General features: G+C 43.2%; 1 protein-coding gene across 2 annotated transcripts in view; it reads left to right on the top strand.

Moving 5' to 3' along the window:
• LOC116977705 (olfactomedin-like protein 2B) overlaps positions 1-14,247 on the top strand; it is a 38,908-nt gene that overhangs the window by 18,220 nt on the left and 6,441 nt on the right. Inside the window, exons 4-8 of one of the 2 annotated variants that reach the window (XM_033028391.1) lie at positions 470-649; positions 3,142-3,376; positions 10,297-11,104; positions 11,339-11,559; positions 13,453-13,629. In XM_033028391.1, the coding sequence (XP_032884282.1) occupies positions 470-649; positions 3,142-3,376; positions 10,297-11,104; positions 11,339-11,559; positions 13,453-13,629 (1,621 nt within the window). Of the gene's footprint in view, positions 1-469; positions 650-3,141; positions 3,377-10,296; positions 11,560-13,452; positions 13,630-14,247 lie in introns of both variants that reach the window. The other variant, XM_033028390.1, reaches the window with a different exon arrangement.

The raw sequence follows: 14,247 nt of genomic DNA on the forward strand, positions 1-14,247 counted from the left end.
TATTGATCACTTTCCCTGCCCAATTTCCTAATATCCCATTTAGATATTAAGTGAATTCCTTTGAGAGCAAACAATATAAGGATTTACTGCTGAAACCTTATGGTTTGCGAAGTCAGATGTACCTTTTTGGTGTACCGCAGCTGACAGTGGTACATCTGAAGGGACCAATAAGTCTTTATGGCTGTTGAAAGGAAAGTATAAGCAATTGAAAGACTGTATTGCAATAATAAGTTAAGAACACAGAGATCATGAGTTCAAATACCAACCTGGCATGATGTGACCTGAATTACGTACTCAATTAATGGGTAAGCAGTAGGGAAGGAATATAATGATATATAAGGAATATAAGCTGCTTACAGAGAATGTGTAATTCCATTAGTGAAAGCTGAAGAAAGGTTCAATCAAAAAACTGAATGGAGAAATAAGAGTGCTATTCCACACCAGTTAACCAGTCTCCCTTTTTCTCCAGACACTGCCTGTAAAGACGCCGAGAAGAGATCGGCCCAGTGTCGACAGTGTCAACAAGGTTCAGAACAAGATGGAGAAGAAGGAAAATCACACCACCACTCATAGCACAAAGAAAGAGATGACTGACATTAGCACAAACTTCCTGCAGAGAGACGCAGCTGCCACCTACACCCAGACTGAGGTAAGAAGGCAAACAAAAGCATCCAAACATCTGGCTCCCATTTTCATCTCTTTCATCAGAAATCGATCCAAGACAATTACGCAGAACAATAGCTAAGACTAAATTGAACTGCTCCAAGGTTTGGAAGCAGGTCCTGCCAACAAATGCTCTCAGTGTATCTCCACTGTAACATCAGAGGTCTGGCCATTTGACGGATGGATGAAGGGCCAAAGTGTTTTAAAAGAGGTGTAATTTGTTACTGAGATTTTATGCTCCTTAGAGTGAGAGTTGGATACTATCAAGAATGCACCAAGTGCCATCATCAAACCTTTTCAACATGCTGACCACTAAGCTTGGATGCTGGTGCTACTTTTCTATGCTGTTGTGGCTATACTGGTTTGTTGATCCCCACAGAAAAATTATTCTGAGGTTTGTGATTTCTCTGCCAGGACAGAAGAACATGATTTAGTTGTACAAGAACAATGTCACTGAAAATGCATCTGAACAGTTCCAGTAACCTTTGGCCCACAATGTTCCAGCATTGAGCCACAGCCTCTGGAAAAAGAACATCCCACTATTTCAATGTGCCAGTTTTCCATTTCCTAAGTTACTCTGAATGTGATTGTCCCACTAACGCCAAGTTAAGCACTTTGAATTGTGGGCTCAATGCCCACTCAGAACAGAGCAGAAACTGCCCAAATTCATTTCAGTTTAGGATCCCGAACAACAGGCCAATAGATCAAATCAGTCCAAGCTGTTTTCAGCACGATCCCACAGGGCAAAGTTCCAAGACTACATGCTACTTAATGTCGCAGGGCAAGTATTGATCTGCTGTTTTATTGAGATATACATTGGAATTTGTAGGTGTGCGGCTTTAGCAAGGATGGTTTTGAAAATAGTAAGGATTATCAGTGTGGATGGTTAGGGATTCCCGCGAGATTCTGAAAAGAGCAAGAAACAACATTCCAAAACCTACTGTTGCAATTCGGAAAGATCCTGGTGCTTTTCCAGCTGCAAGCCGTTTGTAAGTGTGAACAGAACTGTGTAGGGGTTTTGATTTGCACCTTGAGATGCAATCATTAAAAAAAAAGAATTGAATTTACAAGGTGTTTCTTAATCTTAGAATATTCCAAAAAAAGTTGGAAGCTTTGGAAGTGCTCTTGAAGGACATTCACTGATATAATAAATAATACACAGTAGCCACATAAGACAAGCCCACATAAGCAGCCAGCGATGTTGACTAAATCTGTTTCAGAAAGGTGATTGGGGGATACATCTTGGGCAGGGTGTATAAGATAACACAATGGCACTTAAAATCCAAATTGGTAAAATTGCAACTCACCTTTGTGCTGGTGGCACGGCTCAGGGCTCAGGTGTCCAATGGTTTATCTGTGGTTTGGCCAAGTCTGCATCACTGGCATCGCAGCTCTCTGCACAAAAACATGCACTCAACTACCAGAAGGCAATGGACTGACCTGGAAACAAAATTGTGCAACAATTGGCAACTCGCTGCTCCTGAAGAACAGCAGTTTGCTCCAGGGTGGCAGCAAGCAGAGCGGAATGGAATGAGTGTGACTGAGGCACAAAGACTTTGGATGATCTTTGCATGGGCCTCAATGGAACCTGGGGACTGGCAAGCTGGAGATGCTTATAATTTCCCAACTCGAAAGGTTGTGCTTCTGGCTCTGCAGACATTTGTGGTTGGAGATGAATTTACCCATGCTGCTTGAGTTCTCTCACTTGGTGGCAGGTAGTCTGGTCAATGGACCAAATATTTCCAAAGCATTAGACTCCTGTGAATGTTCCCTTGCAAAGTCCTGATCTAAGTCTCCCAAGGCAGAAGTGACATGAGACTTTTCTCTCTGGGGAACAAGATACGACTTGTCTCCACAATGGTCTGGTCTAATTGTGACTTACCAGTTTCAGATGTATTTCTCTGCAAAATAGGCGTCTCTAATCCAGTCTTTATAAATCTTGTGGTGTCAATATCCGAGCTGGTCCTTGCTGTGCTTGTCAGCTGCACTGTGCTCCTAATGCATGAATTGGGCCTGGTTAGGTGGTATCTGGAATTAGCGCCGATTTGGGCTATACAATTTTGAGTGTAAAGTGACTATAATAGAGGACTGAGAACCTATCCTTGTGGGGCACCGGTATTGAGACTTATTATGGAGGGGTAATGCATCCATAAAGTATGATGATATGTGGCAGTGACACTGGGGTGCATTTGACATGTGTGTACCACAGATACTTCCAACAGCAGAACACAGTGCAGGTGCTCTTTAAGAGCTGGAGCCCTTCCATCAATTAGCTCATGAATGCATCAGCTGGTAGCACAACATTGGACCACCTTGGAGTTAGCAAGAAAACAAAGTGTTGTGAGCTCAACAACACAGGCAGAAACCACATCCCAGCATTGCCATGTGTGGCTCCTGCAGGGTTAGGTAAACTTTCTAGACAATTTACTGCAGTGCAATTTGCTAACCTGGGGATTCTCCGATCTGTTTTCTTTAAAGGAAAGGCACATCCGTACACGACCTGACAAGTTTGACAAAGAGTTCCATCAGAAGAGGGATGAAAACGAAGACACTAAACCACTGATTGTGTTGCGGACAGAGCAGAAGCGATATGAGGGACACCATAAGCAGAGACATTCCCAAAGACCGACCATTATACGAGCCACATACTACAAGGCAAAAGCTTCAGAGGACTCGGAGATGGTGGGGGATGAAGAAGTGGCAGAGGATGAGCGTAAGTGCACCATTCTGTTTCTTCTGATTATGTCAATGTTTTAAATAAGAACAATAGTTACAAAGTGGGTTTAGATATCCTGGAAAGACACAAAGCTGGAGTAACTCAGCAGGTCAGCCAGCATCCCTGGAGAACATGGATAGGGGAAGTTTCGGGTTGGGACCCTTCTTCACTGATTACAGGAGCGGGGAGAAAGAAAGCTAGAAGAGTGGCGAGGCAGGGCAAAGCATGGCAGGTCAGGGGTGAACACAGGTGAGGGGGTTTTGATAGGCAGGTGGTTGGACAAAGGCCAGAGATGAATACACACAAGGTGTGAGATAAAAGGATTAGAGTTGCAAGTTTTAAAGCTAGAGGGTTGCTGAGGTGCGAATTGTGTAGCTAGGGGAAGGAATATAGATGTGTTCAAGAAGGATCTGCAGATGCTGGAAGATCGAAGGTACACAAAAATGCTGGAGAAACTCAGCGGGTGCAACAGCATCTATGGAGCGAAGGAAATAGGTGACGTTTCGGGCCGAAACCCTTCTTCAGACGTCTGAATTGTTGTGTACCGAAGGAATATAGATTACTGGATGTAGATTAAAGGAATGTTGGATATCCTGGCATTATTAAGGGGTGATAAATAAAGTAAATGTTGTCCCCTCTTCCGTAATACCCAGGATTCTTGCCCTTCAGAATTGATATTTTCTACTTCACTGGTTCATGAGATGTTTCCTTTCACGAGAAAACGTCCTCCCTACAAGTGCATCCGTGACACATCTGCCCTTCATTAGTGCACTCTCACGTGCACACTTCCTCCTTCCATGGCATTTTGTCCATTCTCACAAACTCTCCCTCTTCGATTTTGTGTCATAGCACAAAGTGATTTACCTTGGCATAACATCAGCTTGGCGAGCCAGCAGTCTGAAAACCGCATTTGGGTTTGTTAAGGAAAATATTTGTCTGGGACCGTCCAAAGCTGATGACTGCTGCACAGAGTTTGCCTGCAGAATCACACACTGCCTGGATTCAGCCCAAATGTTACAAAGCAGCCACCATCATCCTTGGTTGAGGAAAATCTAATCAGATTTAATTTTGTGCTGATTAAAATGCTGGACTGCAGTTTTTAAACTTTAATATTCAGTTGCAGACAGCAACTTAGGCAATGCCAAGCTTCCTGTTCTCTGCCCCAATGCACTTACCTTAACTGCAAGTTTAGGATACCACCCCACTGTAAAGTGTAACATTATATCTTCCAGTTCCAGTCACATTACCAGATGTGGCCAGACCTACCTACCCCTGCAGGAGATCCTATAATTTTTTGCCTTTATCCACCCCATGCACAGTTTCTTGCCATTGGTTGCTAGCATATCCATTCCCAGGACAGACTGCCTTCAGCCAATCGGAATTGAAAACAAATAGTTTGTTAGCCTGTTAGATGGATTCAGCCTGTTCATTAAACCAGCCTTGTTTTTATTTCAGTTATTTTTATTGGTAGCAACTAAAATATCCAAGGTTTTATTTTGTTTAAGGCAGTTTTCTAATGTGCCTGTGGTTTTATTCCTGCATTGCTTGTAATGTATATGTGTCTTTAACTCTCGGAGGCTCTGGAAGGATGGCGGTTATAAACTGTAGTATTCTCTGAATGCAAATGTCCAAACAAGATATATATTTTTTTAATGAATTACAAACCTGTTTGATATAGGCTCCTCTTTGCAGCCCCACCAACTTGATTTCAAGAAGTGTTGAATTGCATTCCACTATGTGTTGATTGGGAAAGTGGAAGGAAAAACTTTCATTGAATGCTTTAGAGCAATATTGACACTTGGCTCCCCATTGATCATTAATTGGGGTGTGGTCATTGAAGAACATGTAAAAGAGGATTAATTATTTTGTTGAAGTAGCTGGACTTAAATAAAAAGTCATTTCTAACATTTTCTTATCATACAAGCTTTTGGGTACACCAGGAGTTATATAGCACCCCAAGGGATAGAGATCTTGCATTAGCAGCAACCAGCTTAAATCAACAGGGCAACAGGTCAAATAAATATGATTGTAATTCATTTCCTAGAGGGATCACAGGAGGACCCGTTTCTAAACCTGCCTTCCCACGTGCTTTGGAGCAAGTATTTATCCCAAGCAGATTGTTGGGAGGCAGGAACAGGTGAAGTATAATTCTGTATTTTGAACTGACAGGAGTTAACTCTTTTGAATTTTTAATTATTTCATATCTGTGCTTCATTTTTGCTCAAACACTCCTTGTATTAAAAATAACAAAGCAAATCTCTAAGGTACATTCACAATATGAATTGGAAGGACCTATCCTGACATTTGATCAATTACTTTAATAAATAATAAATTTTATATTTAATGGGCGCCTTTCATACAAAATCTCAAGGACACCTTACATAGTAATCGGAATAAAAACATATAATCGGAGTAAAACAAGTAATTAAAGACATCACAATGACACAAATTAAAAACAGAATTCAATCCAAAAACAGAAAATCAAAAACACAGTGTGAAGAGAGAGCAGCGGCAACCAATTCGTGCCAGCGTCCACTCTCCCTTCACGGCAGCCATCTTGGACACAGACCTACAAGACTACAGTTAGACAAAAAAAAATCATCCCCCCACAGTGGATAGCACTGTGGAGGAAGGCACAATGTCCAGTCCCCACCCCTTGTTCACCCCAAAGTCAGGCCTATTGGGGCCACCGCAATTGCCTCTACGGAGGCCCGATGTCCCTGGCCGTTCTCACCGGGTGGTCTTGCCCCGGCGTCGGGAGAGTCCTTTCGGCGGCTGGGCCACTTGGAACGGCCGCTTCTTGGTTGGAGCCCGCGGCTGCCGAAGCCGACAAGGCCGTGCCGGTTTGGCGCTCCTAGGCTCCCGATGAAAAAGTCGGCGACCGCTCTCCTCACTGCCGCCTTGCCGCCTCTACGCACGCCGCCTCTCCGCTCCGCAAACCCGCAGCCCGGAGATGTTGCTCACGGCGGTCCAGCTCGCCAGAGCTCCAGCGCGGCGACCCAGGCAAGGCATCGCCCGCTCCGCTCCGCTCCGCTCCGCTCCAGTGCTCCAGCGCTCCAATGCAGTGCCGCCACGCAGGCCGAGGTGCTGGGTGGTTCCCGCCAAGAAACGGCGCTCCAAGCCCGCTGGTAGGCCACGACGACGGGTCGACGGGCAGCCCGGAAAAAAGGCTGCCATACCGACCAGGTAGGGACCTATAAATAAAGTAACACCTACCCCCCCACATTAAAAGACCATATGCCCTACAAACAAAAAAACAGGACTCACTAAAAACTAAAAAAAAAACGAATTTAAGACGGACGGCTGCTGCTAGCAGCCGTTCACCAAGATGGCTCCTCCTCCTCCTGTCCTGTCTTAGTTTTATCCCAAAAATAATTTGAACTTTATTGTGTTTTACAATCTCAGGGAGTGAATAACACATCAAGGCTGCATGTAATCTCCATCTCCAGTTGTACATTCTTGAACAGTCACAATTCATCTACATATATAATCTTCTTTCCAAACATTAACTTTGTTTTTGTTTTATAAATAACTTTATTGAAAGCAATAAATAACAGAGCAAACATAAATCAGATTAACATGTTACTCTCAACATCCACTGTACACCCAAAACTCTGCAATGTCCACCGACCACGGGAAGCTTAAAACTCCGTGTTCAGTGCCAGGGACTGTGTACCAGCAGACTGCCTGCTGCGTGGACCCTATGGGAAGCTGCTGTGGTCAGGCCCAGGAACAATCCAACGGAGTTCCTCCAATTGTGTCATACCCTTCTGCCCTGGGTGCCTCTTGCAGAGTACAGAAACAGCCACTTCTTTCCAACTTGTCCATGCCGACCAAGAAGCTCCATCTAAGCTAGTCTAATTTACCTATATTGGGTCTATATACCACTAAACCTTTCATAGAGTAATACAGCATGGAAAGAGGCCCTTCAGCCCAACTTGCCCACGCCAACCAACTTGCCCCATCCAAATGTTTCGTAAATGTTATTATTGTAGCTGTCTCAACAACTTCCTCTGTTCCACATACCTGCCACCAGCTACCATAAACATTGTGATAGTACCTGCCACCTGTTTGATATACCTACTGCCCTTTGTGTAAAAGGAGCCCCTCGGGTTTCTAGTAAATCTTTCTCTTCTCATCTTAAACATATGTCCTCTGGTTCATACATTCCCTACTCTGGGTAAAAGGCTCTGTACATTCACCCTATCTATTCCCCTCACGATTTTATACACCTCTATCAGATCATTCCTCAGTCTTCTGCACTCCAAGGAACAGAGTCCCAGCCTAATTATTTTCTCCCTTCACCTCAGACCCTCAAGTCCTGGCAACATTCTTGGAAATCTTCTTTGCACGTTTTCCAGCTTAATGGTATCTTTCCTATAGTGAGGTGTCCAAAACCTACACCCCCCGTAGCTGCTGGTGCTTCCGGGGGTGGGGCGGGGGGGGGGGGGGGGAGAGCCATGGGGTAGAGAGGGTTATCACGGGAGAGGGGGGCAGGAGCCAGTGAGGGGGACCAGAGGGGGTGGGGCTGGAGCTGGCGGTGCGATGGGGACTCACAGCGGGCGCTGGTCGCTGGTCATTCTCCTCCGCCGGGATCAGAGTCTCCGCTTTCCATTTGGCGACATCTCTGACTCCGGGCCGGGCCGCTTCCGGTCCCTCCGAAAATTGTGTCCAGTTGGAGACCTCCGCCGGCCACCCGCAGCGTCCCTCAGCTCCAGTAAAGACGCGATGGCGCAGGAAGGGGCGGACTGTCCCAGGGAGTGACAGGAGAAGAGACCAACCTGCTGACTGGCAGGAGAGGCGATAGATCTGCGCACGCGAGGTTTTTACGATATTTAAACCTCGCTAACTTTCAAAATATACTACCGATCGGAACAAAACATGTTGCACTCGCAGCACAGGAGAACGGTGAGTGAGCTGGCTATTTTTCTTGCAGAAATAGAAAAACCAAAGATGTACAGGTTTGAAGGAAGACCAACCACAAGATCATAGTTTTAGTTATGTATACATTATGGTGCACCGATAGCATTTGTTAAAATCCTCATAAAAATCAAAATCTTTTGTTGCAAGTTTCACAGAAAAGCATCATTAGTTTTCCTTCTGACAGTCCTAAAATTGACAGTCACAGTGTGCATCGTATCCTGTTTTTCGGTGAGGTCTTGCAGCTGCCAGCTTCTTAATTTGCAACCACCTTGAAATGGGACATATTTAACAATGAAAAACAAAAGTATTTCAGCAGCAAAAGAGCATTGCTTCTGAGAGAGTACAGTATGAAGAACAGTGTCCAGTGGAGATATGTTTCTTATGGAAAAGGGCCACAGAGACCCTAAGGCACGGCACGGTGGCGCAGCGCTAGAGTTGCTGCCTTACAGCGCCAGTGACCCGGATTTGATCCTGACTATGAGTGCTGTCTGAAGGACTTTGTACGTTCTCCCCGTGACCTGCGTGGGTTTTCTCTGGGATTTCAGGTTTCCTCCCACACTCCAAAGATGTACAGGTTTGTAGGTTAATTGGCTTGGTATCATTGTAAATTGTCCCTAGCGTGTGTAGAACTAGTGTTCGTGTGGAGGGATTGCTGGTCAGCGTGGACTCGGTGGGCCAAAAGGCTGGCTTCCGCGTTGTATCTCTAAACTAAATTAAACTAAAAAAAAATAAACCATCTGTAGAGATAGCCAGGTGCTCCTAGCAGGAATTTGTTAAAAATATTTCCCTGTTGAAATGTGCAGTTTATGAATGCCTGAATTTTGGGGAAGCCTGCCATCCAGGGGGATCCTTGAGTTCACTGTGCTGTAGGGAACACTGTGCTGTAGGGAAAGTACATGATGTATATGACCTCGCTAACACAGCGAGGGCATTAACGGCAGCAGAAATCCACAGCAATAATCTGGAAAGGGTCACGAGGCCACAAAATTACGATTGACTGTGACTTGTCTTCTACAGCAAAACATTCCAGAGTTTTATCTGAGACTGTATTTGAGTTAGAAAAAATTGCGAGGATTTATGAATGGAGTCTGGGATTTGACCTCCAAATAACAGGGCTTCAGGAAAAAGGACTAGTCAAACATTGATAAATAAGAACCGTTACTTTTCAGACCAGTGAAGTTGAATTTGGGTGCTGCATTGTGGTTGTCATTTTGGGTGAATTTTATGCTGAAGAAAATGGTGTCACTGTCAATTAAAGTTCTGCTGAAAAAGCAACGCTTAAATCCACAATTCTAGCATCCAGAAATTTGTACCATATCATTCTCGTTCATTCTTCCATGGCACAGTGTTATTGCTCTTGGAGTTGTGTAAAGGAATTCCTAGACAACTCATGTTGCTGCTTATCTGGATTTATATTCATGTAGTTTACATTTGCTCTAATAGAAAACATGGGATGTTTTCTATACATAAGCGTGATTAATCCAGCCCCATCTTCAGCTTTAGGTCCATCTCCATCTCCTGGCTCGTGGTATTTTGGGATACTGTTGAAGTATTAAATAAAACTAGAATGTGGTTGATTTATAACAAACGTTTTAATCTAAACCTGAACAAGGGTTTGCTTTCAAGAAAACAGCACAGAGAACCTTAAGAACGTGGCTCTGAAAATTCTCACACCAGCTGTGGTTTTCACCCATACTGTGTTCAGTGTTAAGATCAGCCTGATGGGAAATGTCAATAAATGAAGCAAGTCTCATTTCCAACATTGATGTTAAGATTTAAATAGCTTTGAATTGGAGCCAATAAAAAACAATAAAATATCTGCAGTTGTAATCATCTTTATTCTGAAAATAATGGAAACCAACAAGGTTTTACTGGATACTTAGTTTTATTTTAAAATAGGAAATATGTTTCACATAAGAAAGGGATAAAAGACTATGGTTACAAAAGAAGCATTTCAGTGGATCTTAACTCACTATTTCTTACTCTCTGATCAGAATCCAGCTCTGCCAGTGGTGAGGATGGAACCCTTCTCTTTTTGGATGACCAACTTATTAAGCAGACTGAATCAGCGGGTAATGATTCTCAGAGAACAAATCCTGTTCTTACAACCATCGTTCCAGAGACAGCAACACAATCCAGAAGCCAGCAGAATCTCACGGACGAAATGGAGTCTTTGACGGATGCAACAATACTTGTTGCAGGATCAACAATTCCCAGTGTGACCACCTCCTCCAGCAGTAACAGTACAACTAACTTTACTGTGACCAACCCAGATCCACACTTTGCTAAGACCAGCCAATTCAATGCCTCAGAGCCTGCCACTGTTATCAACACCACTGCTTCCATCCCACTTCCCATTCATACTCTTGTTTCAGCTCTTACCATAAACTCCACAGCAAACACAACTTTTACCTCCTTCCCAATCCCCATCCCCACCATGCCGAACGCAACTCACATCACAGCCTCACCAGCTTCTACTGGTACCATTGCTCCCATTTTACCACCCAATACTGCTCCCACATCCCCTGCTGTCACCACCACGACAATTCCTACTGATGAAGTTCCCATCACCATCACAGTCTCCATCCTCACTAACAATGCAGAAACCACTTCAACCCACTCGAACACCATTGCTGCCGTTTCCTCCATAGCACCCACAACTAGCACCACGGACACGGTAGCAGCCCCCACTACCACTAGCGCTACTACAATTACTCCCGAGGATCCCACCACCCTCCCTGTAGCCAGTGCATCTACCACCATGATCACCACAACTGTACCTAACACAACACCCACTACAACCACAATACCAACCACCGTGACCACCATACCCACAACACGCACCACTACACCAACACCGACCACAACCGCCATACCCACCACTATCAAAACCACCCTACCAACCACAACCCTATCCACCACAACAACCCTACCCACAACAACCACCACAACCCGACCTACAGCAACACCCACCACTATGACTGCAATACCTACCGCAACATCCACTACAACCACACCCATCACAACTAGTACAACCACACCTGCACTGACCACGACCATTGCACCCACCACCACCTCACCCACTACCACTTCAACCATGGCAGCCAACGTCATCAGCCCCAAGCGAAAAATCACAACCCGTTCACCAAAAGCGAGGACAACTTTAATCGCTCCCCATGCCAGAAAGAAACCTAAAGTGGAGGGCACACGGAGACAACGTGTAAACCACAAATCGAATGATGGTTACAGAACTTTTGGTATGTGCGCTTCCAGAATTTGCTTTTTTTTTAAATGACAGGTTACAATGATCATTCCATTTATCGGGAAATGTGCTCCAATGTTATAATGCGTCTCTGAATTCTCCATTAGTTTTATTTTAAACTATGATAAGCATTCAAACAAATACATGGTAAACAGAAATAGAGATGAAACAGAGAGGTTAAACAGAAAATGATGGAAACACACAGCAAGTCAAGTAGCACTTGTGGACAGAGAAGCAGTTTAATGATCTCGCTTTAGAATCGTAAAAGTGAGAAAACAAGTTTGTGGCCCCATTTGTTTTCTCACAGCAGGAGAACATTGGAGCTACCAACACAAACTAGTGTTCACAACCTACCAATTTGCCACCCTGTCAGGCATCTGCTTTTTTGTGGAAAAGGCTCCCACGTTGGCCTCTTTGGCACTTCAGAATCTACAAAACTTAAATGCATGCATCGTCCAAGGGACTGCCTAAGAAGAAACCAATGTTCTCCTTGTGCTCTGTGCAGTCAGCACTAGATGTGATTCCAGCCATGATCCAAATGGACAAAGGTCCAGAATGGAGCTGGAAAAGACTGATCTTAATCTTGTAATCTTGACTGATCTTGTAATAATAAAGACCTCACACCATGTCAGGTTATACACTGTTTATTTAGAAAAAACAACTCCAAGCTCTCACTTGAGAGTTAACTTCATACTGCGGAGTGCAGTAGACCGCAACGCTAATAAGCTAGTGAGCGTAACTACAAAAGCATGACTCATAACATGAGCCACTAATCTACAATTACCATGGTCAAATCTCAATCAAAACTCAAAAGAGCCCATCCTTTATCAAAATTTGCCATGACCAAGCCCGTTAATACTCAAAAACTTCTGCACTGATCTTTTCATTTGCAGGCAATTTCCAAAACAATATTAGTATTGTAACACCATGTATTTGGCTAGCTGCTTTTGAAATGTCCAGATTACTTTTAATTAATCTGACCCAACCATTGAGAAGCCATTCTGGATGAAATATTAAAATTATTCTTCCACCACCATCCTCTGCCTCCTATTATCAAGTCAATTTTGGATCCAATTAGCCAGCTCACCTGGAATACTAAGTGTGTTACCATCTGGTACCTTGTCAATTGCCTTACTAAATTCCATATAAACATCTAATGCCCTGCCTTAATTAATCTTATTAATTCCTCAAAAAACACAATCAAATTAGCGAGTTGGGATTTCCCCCTCACAAAGATAAAATGATTATCCTTGATAAGTCCCTGCATTTCCAAATAAATCATACCCTTTAGAATTTTCTTCAATAATTTTCTTACCACTGACATAAGGCTGCCCTGGCTTGACTTATTTACTGTACATTTACTTTCTCAAGTGAAAATTAACAATGGTGATATTTTGACATTAAACTATGTTCATATTTAATACAAGCAGACTAATAGGTTATAAAATGGTTTCACTAAGTATTTCAGTATGTACTGTGGCATTCTATGAAATTGTTTCAACCGTGTTCAATTAAGAGGCAGATGTGAGCTTAATAATTGACAATTTCACCACAATTGTAATTTGGTTTCTGTTCTAAAGACAGTGAGAGTTTTTATTTTGATAAGAACAGATTGCCTCGCTTTTATGTTATACTCTTGTTGAAGTTTCTCAAATTGGCGGACCATTTAAGGAGTCTTTTGAGTATTGGAATATTGGACAATTCACTCCTTTCACAATGATTGTTGGCCTCAGGAGCTTTTGATCAGTTGTCCCTGCATGAATATTTAACATTCTTGTGCAGAGTTAATAATGTGTAATAGACAGTAAATAGTCATTGAGTCATGAAGCCATATAAAAATGAAATCAGGGCAATGGGTAACCCTAACATGCCAATTTGTTATCTGCAGATGAGTGCAAGGAGACGTTGTCTACTATCGCTAAACCCAAGACTAAGCACATTTATGGGAGGAATGAAGGGGCCTGGATGAAGGATCCATTTGCGCGAGGTGACAAAATCTACATCACCAATTATTATTATGGTAACACCTTAATAGAGTTTCGCAACATGGAAACCTTCAAACAAGGTGAGAGCAAAGTATCTCAAATACAATGAATATTCATGTCCTTTGTTCCAGAGAATACAGACCAGTTCTTTTCCCAATTCTAAAAGTCCCAAGATATGGGCCAGTTCTTCATGACTTAGATAAGGAGCAACCTCCTTTTGCAGAGAGTCGTGTATTTTAGGGATGTCTTTCCCAGGGGACTGCGGCTGTTTGTTTGAGCATAATCAAGGCTGATATCAATAAAGTTGTAGACAGTAAGGGAATTTGATGATGTGAGGATTAAACAGAATGCGGACAAAATAGTGTCCACCATAATATGAGTAAATGGCCGAGAACTTTAAGGAGCTGAAAGGTCTTTTCCTTTCCACTATTCCATAATTTTTCATCATTCCAGCATCCTAAATGAAATAATAACATAAATTAAGATGGCATTACCCCCACTCAATACCAGAGGTTTGCAAATGTAAAGAGTATTTCAGAAACCACAGTACAATTTGGTAATCAATAGACAATTAAAGTCACAGAGTCATCGAGCACAGAAACAGGTCCTTTGGCCCACTGTCCATTAACCACCTATTTACACATCCCATTTTATTGTACCCACATTGTCATCAACTTCCCCAAATTCTACCAACTACC

Source organism: Amblyraja radiata, chromosome 10 (genome assembly GCF_010909765.2).
Source record: "Amblyraja radiata isolate CabotCenter1 chromosome 10, sAmbRad1.1.pri, whole genome shotgun sequence".
In the NCBI taxonomy this organism is placed as follows: domain Eukaryota; kingdom Metazoa; phylum Chordata; class Chondrichthyes; order Rajiformes; family Rajidae; genus Amblyraja; species Amblyraja radiata.